The 13,085-nt window shown below is 44.0% G+C and overlaps 1 protein-coding gene across 6 annotated transcripts in view; it reads right to left on the bottom strand.

Annotated features, from left to right (window-relative positions):
• utrn (utrophin) overlaps positions 1–13,085 on the bottom strand; it is a 137,973-nt gene that overhangs the window by 108,295 nt on the left and 16,593 nt on the right. For all 6 annotated transcript variants that reach the window (XM_061811845.1, XM_061811841.1, XM_061811843.1 and 3 more), the window contains 19 exons: positions 12,287–12,348; positions 11,756–11,848; positions 11,208–11,285; positions 10,241–10,333; positions 9,899–10,071; positions 8,338–8,453; positions 7,999–8,165; positions 5,642–5,863; positions 4,569–4,750; positions 4,144–4,294; positions 3,843–3,962; positions 2,996–3,097; positions 2,710–2,817; positions 2,441–2,620; positions 2,019–2,188; positions 1,155–1,278; positions 988–1,075; positions 395–639; positions 125–284 (listed from right to left, as the gene is read on the bottom strand). In XM_061811845.1, coding sequence (XP_061667829.1) covers positions 125–284; positions 395–639; positions 988–1,075; positions 1,155–1,278; positions 2,019–2,188; positions 2,441–2,620; positions 2,710–2,817; positions 2,996–3,097; positions 3,843–3,962; positions 4,144–4,294; positions 4,569–4,750; positions 5,642–5,863; positions 7,999–8,165; positions 8,338–8,453; positions 9,899–10,071; positions 10,241–10,333; positions 11,208–11,285; positions 11,756–11,848; positions 12,287–12,348 — 2,634 coding nt within the window. The remainder of the gene's footprint in view (positions 1–124; positions 285–394; positions 640–987; positions 1,076–1,154; positions 1,279–2,018; positions 2,189–2,440; positions 2,621–2,709; positions 2,818–2,995; positions 3,098–3,842; positions 3,963–4,143; positions 4,295–4,568; positions 4,751–5,641; positions 5,864–7,998; positions 8,166–8,337; positions 8,454–9,898; positions 10,072–10,240; positions 10,334–11,207; positions 11,286–11,755; positions 11,849–12,286; positions 12,349–13,085) is intronic.

Raw genomic sequence — 13,085 nt, forward strand, 5'->3', positions numbered from 1 at the left:
CAATTGAGCCGGATAACTGCTAACGTAAACTGCTACGTTAGCTTCTCAGGTGAGCTTGTGTTTTATTTTAAGGTCTTACATGACATTAGTGGTCCATTTCATGTTGTACGCGTGTTGCCGTTACCTTGGTTGCATTCCTGCTGTTTGCTGTGCAGCCGCTGTAAAGCGGAGGCGTGATGTGCCGACACCGCCGCCGTGTTGTCTTTTAGAGAAGGCAGCGACTCCGCATCTGCACAAAGTTGCTCCAAACGCGTACTCAACGCATTGAGAGGGACCAGTCGGGACTAAAGGGACGGACACACACATGTCTTTGAAATACTATGAACTCCCCCTGATAGCAGTTTATTGTTTGCAGAACAGTTACATGGTTTGGTTGAAGAGATGGTCTCTTTACCTGACATTCGTCACAAAGACTCCTGAGTTGGCCCCCGTCGCACTTTTCTACCGCACAGGTGGAGTCCAGCCATCCGTCCAGTTCATCCAAACTCCGATCCAGCCCCGCCAGCTCGGCCGACAGCGCCGTGTACCGAGCGTGGGCGTCCACTCGTTCGCGGGCCGCCCGCAGCTGCCTCGAGCACGCGTCCAATTCGGTCTGGATCACATCTATGTCTGCCTGCACCGAGTCCACAGGAACGCCCTCTGAAAGGAAAAACATTGAATCGGTTGACATACATTTGGACCCTTAAAATTATTACATTGTCCATTACTATATGGTAACCAAAAAACGTGAAGTGCATGCCAAAGCTATATATGGCGCAAAAACCACTGAACTGTAAGATGCCATTAACCAAAAATGCCTTCAAAAAAAGAAAATGAGCTCATGAAAACCATTCGGTTTTTAGTATTGATGTAAAGTCAGACGGTCATGAATACATTAAATTGCGTCTTCTTAAATACTGTCTTTTACAAGGAAATGGCAATGCCAGTCAAAGATACTGCTCAAAACAAATTTTGTGTTGAAAGTGGCGTGACAGCTTCAGCACGTACTTCTCTGCATCTGCTCCATCAAGTCTCGACCTTCCCGGATCACTTGACCGACGGTGGGCTCCTTTGCTTTGAGTTCCCCCTCGTGAGCCTAAAAGCCCAAAGCACATATTCGACCGCCACATTCCCACTCGTCGTTCTCTAAACCAGTACCGTCTTCCTCGTACGACCTTGAGCTTCTCCTGCAGCTCCTGGATATCGGTGGCATCGTCTGCATGCGTGGTGGCGAGAGCTTGAGCGGATGCCTTCCATTTTTTGATCCAGCTCAGGTGGTTGGAAAGTTGATTTTCAAATCTGCAATCCACAAAGTGGACAGATTAGTGCTGAATTTCTGCATCCAGTCTCACCCTAGGACACATATTCTCCTGTGGTTATTGATAAATGACTTATCAGAAATTAACCTCAGAAAATATATATGTCATCTTCTGGCTTCTGGCGAATTATGAAAAATCCACATTTTTTTTGCATTGAATTTATCTATTTAAACCCAAATAATTCCTGAATAAGCATGAAAAAAAAAACGTAATAAGACTATGGGATTGGTTCCCCCGCCACAACAAATGAAAAATCAGGAAAAAAGCTAAAATTAAAAAATTAAAAAACTATTGGGGAAAAAATATGCAAACGTGTGAATTCGCTCGTGTCTCCGCCAAACATTCATTATTGACTATCTTTTTTCATATTCATGACAGAAGTTCTATTACATAGCGTGACCCGTACCAGTACATACTATTTTAAATTGTGAGGTGCCTAAACTTCCAACATGTTGGCATTTCTCTCCAACATAATCACGTGACAAGGTGAGGTTCACCCCAGAATCTTTATCTTCTACTCAAAAGCTATGCTGATTTCAAATCAAAAACAATCCAGCGCTACCAGATCTAGAAAGATCTATTAGACATTACCGTGGTTTCTTTAGAAACCAGAGTTTCAAATATTAGCTGGGCAAAAACAAGCGATGACTACGATCGAGAACCGATGAGCGGCTCTCTCGTTTAACTCTCCACACGGCAGGCTTTTCTAGCAACACTTACACCCTCCTGACTTCGACGTCTGCTTCCACCAGTCGTTTCTTGGGCGGGGCGGGGGGAGCCAGCTCCTGGTCGGCGGCCGAATCACCAGCGGACGCAGCCACGGCGACCGTCTTCATGACGACCAGTTCATCCTCCTGTGTCATCCCAGCATCAGTCACAGCTTCCATCACCTTGATAGAGGGTTAGTCTTTTATTAGTGAGGAAAGGCAGATTAGATCGTATCACTGACAAATTGACTTTGGCCAATATGAGACTGATGTGGAGTGAAGGCCATTCGCATTATTATGCCATTTAAAAGTCTTGAAAATAGCTTCAGAACTAATTTAATAACCAACTCGGAATTCGGCTCACTCATGCGTCAAGACCCCCTCCGTCTTCTTACACCAGGCGCCGTTCATAACCTGGGAATGTTGTCAGCCCACCTGGAAGGAGCAGTCCTCCAGACTTTGCACCAGGTTGTCCCAGCGATGGGTCAAATCTTCGGTGTCCGCCTCAATGACAGCTCCGGCCTCGTCGCTCCGCACCAATGAGATCACGTCCCGGCCTGCGTCGGAAAGTTGGTCGAGGGTCCTCCTCTTCTTTTCCATATTCTCCTTGAGGATCTACACATTTTCACAACATGCCAGTCAAACGGGAAAATTGGGTAATGTGTAGCTGGGTTCCGGAAAAAGTGCTCTCTCTTTCGACTTACAGCTAATTGCCGCACTTTTGTGTTGATTTCACTCGGGTTCTTAAAATTGCTGCTCTGTACTTCATTCAAGGCTTGCTCTCTTTCTTCCAACCACGCTCTGAACAAACTCTGCAAACGTGAAAGCAGTCGAGTCCAAAAGCGTGTAGAATAAACAGTGCACATTTAATAGAGCAACGTTTCCCCAACCATGGTGGACAAGATCATCATTTTTCTCATGTAAATATGCGACTTTGCTCAATAAAGGTGGGAAAACGTTGTAGTAGGTATTGTATAAGGAATGTCCTACCTGATCCGAAACGAGTTGCTGCCAGACCTGGAAGACTTCCTGGAGCTTGTGCCACCTCTCCTCCGTCCAGCGACAAACAGCCGCCCAGCGCTCACCTAAAGACTGAATGAAAGATCTTTTTACAGTCTTCCATTGGGTATCTTCAAAGTGTACAATTTTGCTTTTAACCTCATATAAGATGGTCATTTTGTTGCCCGGATAAATACTTCAGTGGATTTTTTTTATTTTTTTTAAATATTTTACTTTTCTGTCAGGTTTTCACTTTTACTCTCTAAATTTAAAAATAACATTTTAACTTTACTTTTTATAACACTTCAAAATGGGAAGAATATTGGATTTTTGTGAAAGAAATGTCAATCAGAATAGTGATTTATGATGCTATTTTTTTGCTTTGTGACACCGCAAACTATAAAAGAAAAACAAGACTTAGAAAGGGCTTTTATGGCAAAAGTGCAGTAATTTATTTCCAGGTATACGACTATGAAATGCACCGTGAATGAAAAGCTGTTCTGATCTAAATTGTGAATCAACGCAACGCTGCCGTCTACAAGAATATGTTAGTCATTACAGTGGTTTAGAAATCTGAATTTTACAGACAAGCTGGGCAAGATCCTCTTCCTAGCCCACTTGTTGAAAAATATACGTCGGTGGTAGGAAACGTTGGATTCCGACTGACAAATATAAACACCCATGGCAGTGAATGAGTTAAGAAGAGGAGTTGAACCACTATTTCTTTGACTAAAATCTTTTCTGTAACAATGCAAGTACTTTTGCCACATCTGTTTGATGTCAAAAATGATTGCTTTGACAGACAACTAATAGCAGAACTTCTCTCAGGTTCGCTTACTTGAAGTTGCTCCTCCAGGGCAGCGGTGGCGCTCTCGCCGCTGTTTTCGTCCACCACGACCACCATGTGCGTCAGGGAGTTTACCTTCACCTGCTCCGCCTCCAGATCATTCTGAAGCTCCTGAGAGGAGGCAAAAACTACAAATGTGAAATTCGTCTACGGCAATTACCTAATTTAAGCCATTTATTTGATCATCTTAATATCGAGATAATTTTCAAATGTATGTTTATGGAAACAATTTAACCCTCTGGCGTAAACAAAGGAGCACTCCCAAGCTAACTGGTGTTGAAAGCGTCTTTACTTTATGCTGCTCGATGCGTTCTTTGTAGTCCTCTATGTCTTTCGCCGGCGTCTCGGTCTCGATCTTTCTGATCTGGTCTTCTGTTCGAGTCAGCCAATCGGAAAGCTGCTGGAGCTGCTGCTGCTGGAGCTCCATTAGAATCTCGTGTAACCTTTAAAATAAATAAATGAGAAAATTTAAAAAAAAAAAAGGTCAGTGTTTGTCTTTGAAACATTTGACACATTGATAAGAGACTGCCTGCCTTACAAGCCTTGAAGGGATAAGCTGGGCGCTTATCAGGTGTCACCTTCACATTGCTTGCAGCCTTGCACATTTCTCACAGTTGAAAGCCACGAACATCTGAGATCAGCCCTAAGACCGACGACCTCTATCCCGCAGCGCATGTACACCAATCGCTAAAACACCTTCAAACGCTAATTCTTTACCTGGCTTGGCGGTCCATGCTGGCCACGCGCAGGCTCTCCCAGCGGGAATTTAGAAGGCTCATCTGCTCCCGTATTTCATCCTCCACCTCTTCTGACAGGCTGCCCTGAGCGATCAGTTGATTGCCGGCTTGCAGCACGTTGCCCACGCTGCTCTGGTGGGCCGTCAGCTCCATCATGAAGGCCTTCCAAAGTCCACAAGAGCCACACGGTCACGACTCGCGAGCCAAACGGGCCCCGCTCCGGACAGCCTTCTTCGGCTTAACGAGTTTGAATATAGGAGACGTTTTAGATTCAAAAACCATCATAATGACTTTTCAAAGACGGAGTACGGTTGAGAACAATATGAAATTGGATCAGAGGTGCTTAAATGGCAGGCCTGTGGCGAACAATTATTTGGGAGAATGTTGAGGGGGAAACAACCGTAGGGGTCGGAGTTCGACACATGCAGCCGCTTGTCAAGAAGAAAGACGATGAAATATGTGGAGGTCATCCATTCATGTCTCCGGTGATTAACGGGATATGCATTCATGACGGCGGTACCTTTATTCCTACAACCACCCATCCATCCATTTTCTATGCCGCTTATCCTGTAACAAAACTAACTGGACCATCAGGCTCACTGCTTATCTCGGTTGTCTCCTCTTTTTGCTCTTCGTATTCATGCTTTGTCCCGGATTCCACACATTAGTCACAGCAAATATTCCTATTTAGGCCAAAGGGAATCCGGCCAAAGCCCTTCTCCACGTACGCGCAGGCGCAAACGCCCCCTCGAACAAACAAGCAAGCGACAGGTCAGGCCACCATGACGTGGCATGCGGAATTGCCGACATTCCGAACAGGTAATGACTATTAATAATAGACATTGTCAGTTTCTCAACGAATAAACGCATGCAGATTAATCCTGAGAGATAATGCTTTCATTTCAACAAGGTGCATTTAGCGTGTTGTCACACTTATGCAAAAGAAATCAGCTGTTGGCATTTTTTTTGTGCATATGTGAACATTCTAAAATGTTGAAAAAGGAAGTCGCGACGCAAACAAACGAGTCGGAGTCCTTTCACGTCTCCACTCACCTCATGCGTGTGAAACTGCTCTTTCACATCCTCCACATTGTCCGACACCTCATCCTGGATCTGCAGGGCGTCCTCGGCCGAAAGCAGCCAGGTCAGGACCTCCTCCAGGGTGGTCTGGTAGGTGTCCAAGTCGGCGTCCAGCGCGCCGCCTTGGAGCTCCGCTTCCAGCTCCGTCAGGGCGTCGGGGCTCTCCTGCCGGGGACTGTTGCGCGCTTCCCTCGGCTGCACATTGCGGGGAACATGAAAGAGGCTCTCGTTTGAACCGATTTCGTCATTTCATCAGCCCGTGTTCGTTTGCTCAATTGCAGAGAGGACTGTGTCTAACGATGGCTGGGAAGGTTTTTTTTAAACCGACCATTTTATTTAGTACTGAAAAAGTGTAGTTTTTGATAACAACCACAAGCAAAACCAAAGAGAAGGGAGGCACTTCATTTACTGTAATTAGGCCAGAACTCTGTCTAATTACAAAGTAGTGCTTTGTCGCCATCTTTTGGCATCTACAGGCAATTACAAACTTTTTTTCCCCTCTCAATGTCATCCAAAAAAAGGTTGCTTTTTGCTTGACTTTGGTTAGTGTCTAATCGGTTGCTGTGTTTTGAGATTGAGAAGCGCGGGTTGAAGAAGGGAGAGGCTGGAAGTGACTACTCCGAGGCATGCGGAGCAACCCGCCCTGCAGTTAAGGCGTAAGTATGCGGGCCTATTACGGAACGCTGGGAGGTGCCTGCTGACACGCAGGGCAGGTCAAGCCCTCGTCTTGGAGTTAAAAGTTCCGTGCATACCGTCAGGCTGGGTCGAAAGACATCACCGCTCAAGATGGTTAAGTGTTCATTGAGCATCAACAGAATGCACTGCATACATGATGATGCCATGCAAAAAGCTAATTTGACATTTGGGGCATTGTGACAGAAATGTCTTTTCATATTCGATTATTGCACTTCTAAAACGTGACAACTCTGTCAAAAAAAGGGCAATACTCCTTATAAAAGACAGAAGTGGGGCAGGGGACAGTCTCAAACAAAGAACCTCTATATTCTGTCCCTCCTTTCGTCACAAAAGTGTCGGTATTTTGGATCACTTCCTGTGCGGGTAGGAAACGTGCCAGGAAAAGAAATCCCCACCCCTCCCACCCAGCCCCAACACTGGACCAATCGGGTGCAATGACATTTTCCAGTGCTCCTTCCAGGGCGTGACGCGTGCGCCTAGAAACATTAAACAAAACTTGAGAGGTGCTTTCGGGAGTGATGATGTGATTGAAAGCACAGTACAGTCAACGGTGCAGTGATTGCGGATGCGTTACAAAGTCAGACCCACTTATGATCAGTGATGGATTGCTATGGAATATTTTTTTAAAATCATGAATAATACCAATACAAAATATGCACATGAGGTGCAGGTGTGATATGTGTCCACTGGAGGTCACCATCCTCATAATATACATTGTACAGGAGCCAATTTCCACTATGAATGACTTGGCGCCAGTTGTAGCTAGTGTATGCTTGCTACGTGTTAATTGTGTTACTGTTAGTTCAGTAAAGTCATTTAAAACGCACCTGTGTCTATCCCAAGTTGTGTGAGTTTAGTTTTGCAGAAAAATTGCATGTTATCTTCTTTTTTCGACAGTATCTGCCAGTTATGCACTTTCCTCCTTGCTCACGGTTATTGCTACGCAAGTCTGCAGTCACATTCCTCCATGTGGTAAAACAATCATCCCAAAATGAATGATTAAAACAACAAAACAGCATTCGGCGAGGAGCAAAAGCTCAAAGGTGTGGAAATGTAATTTGGGGCTTGGCTGCATACTGTAAGGACAATGCCTTAGTACCGTAATTTCCGGCCTATAAGCCGCAACTTTTTTTCGGCACACACTTTCAACCCTCCGGTTTATGCGGTGATGCGGCTAATTTTTGCATTTTTTTTTTTTCTAACGGCCGCAAGGGGGCACTTGAGCGGAAAAGGTAAGAGTGACACTGGTGGAATATATGTGTCGAGGAAGTGACTTTTACCGGTCCAACCCTGTTAGCGCTGCGCTAGCATGTCTCAGTGATTTTTACAGAATTTTTTTTTTTTTTTTTTTAAACCGGCCCTGTTAGCACGGCGCTAGCGTGGCACTAGCATTAGCGAGGTGCTACCGTCCACGTTAAACTCTCTATGTACCGTCTTTGTAAATATCTCGTGTTTCAATGTGGGCACTTGCAGCTTTTACACAACTGCAGCGTATCTATGTAGCAAATGGTATTTCCTCTACAAATGTACTGGGTGAGGCTTATAACCAGGTGGGCTCCGTAGGCCGGGAATTACGGTAATTAGCGATAAAGCGAGAGTACGAAGTTAAAAAAAAACTCCATTTGGAGATCTACCTGTGCACCAAGGACCAGACCCGAGTCGTCGGCCTCCACTTTGAACCGGCGCGGCAGCGTCTCCACCTCTCGGATGGACTCCATGCTGACGTCTTTGGGCAACGCCGCAAACAGCGACGTCACGTACAGGAGTATGGACTTCTTATCTGGTAACTGCACAGCCACGTCTGGGAAGAAAAAAAAAAAAAAAAATGGATGATACAACCTGATGATGGTGCCAAAAGATGTTAGGAGGGATAATTAGGAGCAAATTCAAGTATGTTAAATGAATTATTATTTTATTCTCGCATCTGGATATACAGCCGGCCAGCCCCTCCATTTTAAATAGGTTAAGGTTACCTTCAGGATCCAATAGCCTCTCGATACCCAGCCGGTCTTTGGCTACAGTGAAGGCGTGCTCCAGACGCTCAACAGGACTCATCTGGACAACACCATCCCAGCTGAATGCAGTTGGCCTACAAATGACAGGGAAAATCCATCAAATTTAACACAAAAGCATTTCTCCGCAGATACGCCATATATCATGCTTTGCGCAGATACATATGCTTCTGTAGAATTTTTTTTTTTTTTTTGGGGGGGGGGTTAAATATAGATGCAAAATATGTAGTGAAGAGAAAAGATTATGTCGGGGCGAGTTGCTTTCGGAATGTAAAGGATCAGTGATCCAGCTAAATCCTGACCCGAGTCTAAACCAACACTGGCCTTTCGCACAACTCAAAGTCCCAAGCGTGTGTGTGTGTGTGTGTGCGTGTGCAGTTGTGTGTGTGTGATAGAGAGAGAGATATCTAAGAACAAGGTTAACAGTAGAGGAGAAGAGTGGCCTAACGAACACCCCTGACGCTCACCTTGCTCACCTTTTCTGACAAACAACACAGTAAGCATGTGCAAACACCAACAGGGCAGGTGTAAACAGGCTCAGTCAACATACACACACACACGCACGCACGCACGAACACACACACAAAGGACCCCCCCACCCCCCCAGCGCTTCTCACAGTCCCTGTAAATGCAGGCCCTTTAGCATCTGATGCAAAATGTATACAATCATAGAATAAGTCTCACATTGTGACTTGCTTCATAATAAAGACCACTGTAAAAGAAAAAAGACAAAATGCCACTCCGAGTTGAATTTAACTGTCATATGAACTATTAAAAATACTTTTGCGCTAAAGTCCGCTAGCTTTATGCTAACACGGAATGGAAAACGCCCTTGACGTGTTCACGAATAGCATCTATCATATGTCGATAGACAAGATAAAAATACTCAAAAGCCACATATTCTTTATCTTCCTAAAAAAAAAAAAAAAAACTAATATTGTTGGGGATGACTGAGTCGCTACAGTAAAATTCATTTGTCTGCATGACTGTATTGCACTGGCACCCAGTGGCCAAGTTGCACACACCAGAAGGACCCGAAATGAATTCATCGTTGAAAAAATATATACGTATAATTGTTATTACTATGCTATTGCCACCTGTTTTTAGAAGGTACAATATTACAAAGTGCTGTAATACCTTTTAAAAGACATCTTACAATGTTCATTGTTGATGTTTAAGGAGCAGTTTATGTTTTGTGAGCAGATTAATGATGTTTCCATTCATTTTAACCATGATCTGAGATACAGATATTTTGCGTTACAAGGCTGGTCATGAAAAAAATTTATCTTCAGGCATCACTTTAAATCTAAAAAACAAAAAACATGAAGTTGGAAGTAATGTTTCTGAAGGGATCGGATTTGGATAAACAGCGTGAATAGAGACAGGGTGTTGTTGTAATCGTCTATCAAAATTTAAATCATTTTGTCATTTTTTTTTCCTTTCCCTGTTTTGTATTGACGTCACCAACAAGAAATGGGTCTGATGAAGCTGTTCTGGCTGCAACTTTTGGCAGGCTCCTGACCTGAAGTGATGCAAGATGGCGTTGAGAGCCAGACCGTCGGCCCAGCTGGTGGTGAAGTTCAGCACGTTGACCTCCGGAAAAGCGCGCGTGGACTGGCGCACCCAGCTGAGCAAGATCTTCTCGCTGTTGGTCTGCTGCAAGGTGGACATGACGTCCTTCATGATGTCTTTCACCTGCGTCGCAGAAACGATGAAGGTCAATTGCGCAAAAAGGGGGATGTGCCGTTTCCACATACTGTATAATACGGTTTCCACTCTATAATACGCTGACCCCTCAGTTTATAGCGGAGGGATACATTTTCAGGCACAACCGCCAAATGTGAAACTGCATTCCGGTGCCCACCTGCCAGTGAAGAATAATGCTCCAGATGAGGCCCAAAGTAAGCTTGTGGTTCCCGTCAACAATGTCAGTGCCGCCAATGTTTACCAGATCCACCTGCCGATCCCAATAAACAGCAACAACAGAATATTAGCTGTGCAAGAAAAAATGTTGAAAATTGGCAACACAAAAAATAATCATCCGGTCAAAAGCAGCATATTATCATTCCTGAGCAGTTGCGAGATATGGCTAAAAAGACTCCACTCTGGGGTGGTGGCGATGCCATTATAGTTACAATTCTGGATCCATTTTTACTTCAAGATAATAAGATAAATAGCGGAGTTAGGGTTAAGGTTATCATGAAAGTACATTATCATAAAGTACAAAGCTGCAGGTTTTTTTTTCTTATTAGAAAGTACATAAAAACATTTGCTAGTGTTTTATGGAGGGGTGCGCAGGAACGGATTAATTGCATCTCCATTAACATCAATGGGGAAAGATGATTTGTAAAACTACTGGGCTTTTTTTTTTTGTTATGAGCGTGGTCACAGAACAAATTCAACTCTCACATCGAGGCAGCACCGCAGAATCGTCAGCGAGGCAATGTTTGACTTATTAGGAGAGGATCAAGTCGCTGCGTGGGACCTGTGAGGTCATGTGTTTAGCTTGGCGACACCTCGCTCTACCGCAGAGTCCACCTTTCACCCTTTTTTCTGCTTCCAATTAGCCTCATTCTTCCGCTTCGCTTGCATCTCTCTTTCTCTCTCCATCCCCATGTCCTTATATGTCTCACACATCACTTCTTTCTCATAAGACGGGAAAGGAGGAAATGTCATATCAATTTGGGCCTCCTCCTGCTTTAAACGTACGTCTATTGCCGTGTTTACCAAAGCAGCTGTGATCTGTGCGGTTAAACCCCGCAAACTCTTTCGACCTCTGGCCGAGCACATTTCGACTCGGCGGAATGCATGCCGACGCGCGGCGCACTCACGTTATTCTGATGCAGAACTTGAAGCACTTTGTTGACGTTGTTGAGAGCGTGCACTCTGGTGGAGCCTCGCTCTTTGGTCTGAAGAAGAGGAATCACAGCACAATTAAGGCGGAATTATTCCGGCACAATGCCGCTGTAGTATCGCAACAATCGTTCATGCGTTGGTAGGAAATGATGGCAAATGGGATATTGTGAAGTGAAACCGCTTATTGCGCCGCAGTTGGATGTACTATGTGAGCTACTACTTGATAGGGAAAAAAAAAAAAATCAATGCCTTCACTTGAGAACTCGTGGAAAGAATGCCAGGCTGAATTGCAACCAGCTGCAAATCTTTTATTAGGCCGCTGCCAGAGAATTGTAGATTTACTCTTTATTATTCTCGCGGGGAGCAATTAAGTGCAGATTGATTGGCACTTTCTGCAGCTGCAGGTACCAAACTAGTAGGAGAAAGACCGGGAGTGCAATGGAATGCGACATGGAAAGCCTGACCCGAAAAAAAAAGGTACAATTTGGCTAAGAAATTGGCAACAAGCGAGCGGCTAACTAACCAGAACGTTGCCGGTGAGGCCCTCCAGCAGGTCCAGCAGCTTCCTCCCATCCCTCAGGTCAGAGAACATGTCTTTGATGGCCGTTTTACCCTCCTGATTGAAACAATAAAACATCCACTTACTGTACATTCCATTTGACCCACTCCAAGAATATGCTCATCTTAAAAGTCGGCATCAAATTATGAGCTACAGATCTTTTTTGAAGTGAACAATATAGATTTAATTCAATTTAATTCTGTCAAGCTCTTTGGGGGGGACGCGTTTCACTAACTACATTATTAGGTACATGTACAAAATCAGTCACTGCAACAGCTGAATCAAAAATGCTGTAGTTTCACAAACGGTGCATATTGTTAAGGGAAAGAATGTCATCAACAGTCCTCTGTGTGAAGCTTATAATAAATAATTGCTGGGTAAGGCACTGAACATCAAAGAGACCGTATTATATTCAAGATGACATGGATTACTGGAAGTAGTAATTTGTTGAGTAAACAAATCGATAAAACAAAAGAACTATTCCACAACTGTTACCTTTGAAAACTGTGCATTTATCCACTTGGTGAACGTTTTCTTCTGCACTAAGTCATGTTCATCTGTGGGTGAGAAGACAAAAAAGAGGATTTTTTTTTTTTTATTTAACTTCACATTTAATATTAGTTGTAGTAAATATTTTATGGGTCCTTAAGATAAAAATAAAAGCGATAACCACATCTGTATCTTGCAAATTAATGTCAGCCCATAAAAGCTCCAGCCTGAAATAAAAGGCCACATTAAGATGAGGTCCAAGCTAGGTGAATAACAATCAATTCTCCTCCTGGAAATTATTGATTTTCCTGTGCTTTTGCTTCTTGAGCTGCCGTTCCGATCCGCTGTTCATGTGTTCCTTACAGAACAAACAAAAAAAAAAAAAAACCAACAATTAAGTAGATTATGTAGGGGAAAAAAGGCTTTCACAGAATGGGGGGAGTTGATGCATTTAAAAAAAAAATTAAAATAGTGTGCGTGTGTGCAGTTAAGTGCTGCTGTCACGACACAGGCTGCTGCGTAAAAACACCACGGACCGAACAAAAGGTCAGAGGTTATGATCACCGGACCCGGCAGTTGTCTGCTTCTTTGTGTCCATGTGAACGTTTGCTCGCTGGCTGGAAAAATAATAACATGCCATGTTGGAGGCAGGATGGGTATCAAGGAAAATGTTCTGGTGGTGCCGAATCAACATCAAAAACACTTTTATTTTCCTCTCATATCAAACTTTTACTGACAAAGTGATTGTAGTTTTGCCACCTTTTAAAATAAAACCGGAAATGAGCAAGCTGACACCAGTGGCCTA

The sequence above is a fragment of the Syngnathoides biaculeatus genome, chromosome 23 (genome assembly GCF_019802595.1).
Source record: "Syngnathoides biaculeatus isolate LvHL_M chromosome 23, ASM1980259v1, whole genome shotgun sequence".
NCBI classification, from domain to species: domain Eukaryota; kingdom Metazoa; phylum Chordata; class Actinopteri; order Syngnathiformes; family Syngnathidae; genus Syngnathoides; species Syngnathoides biaculeatus.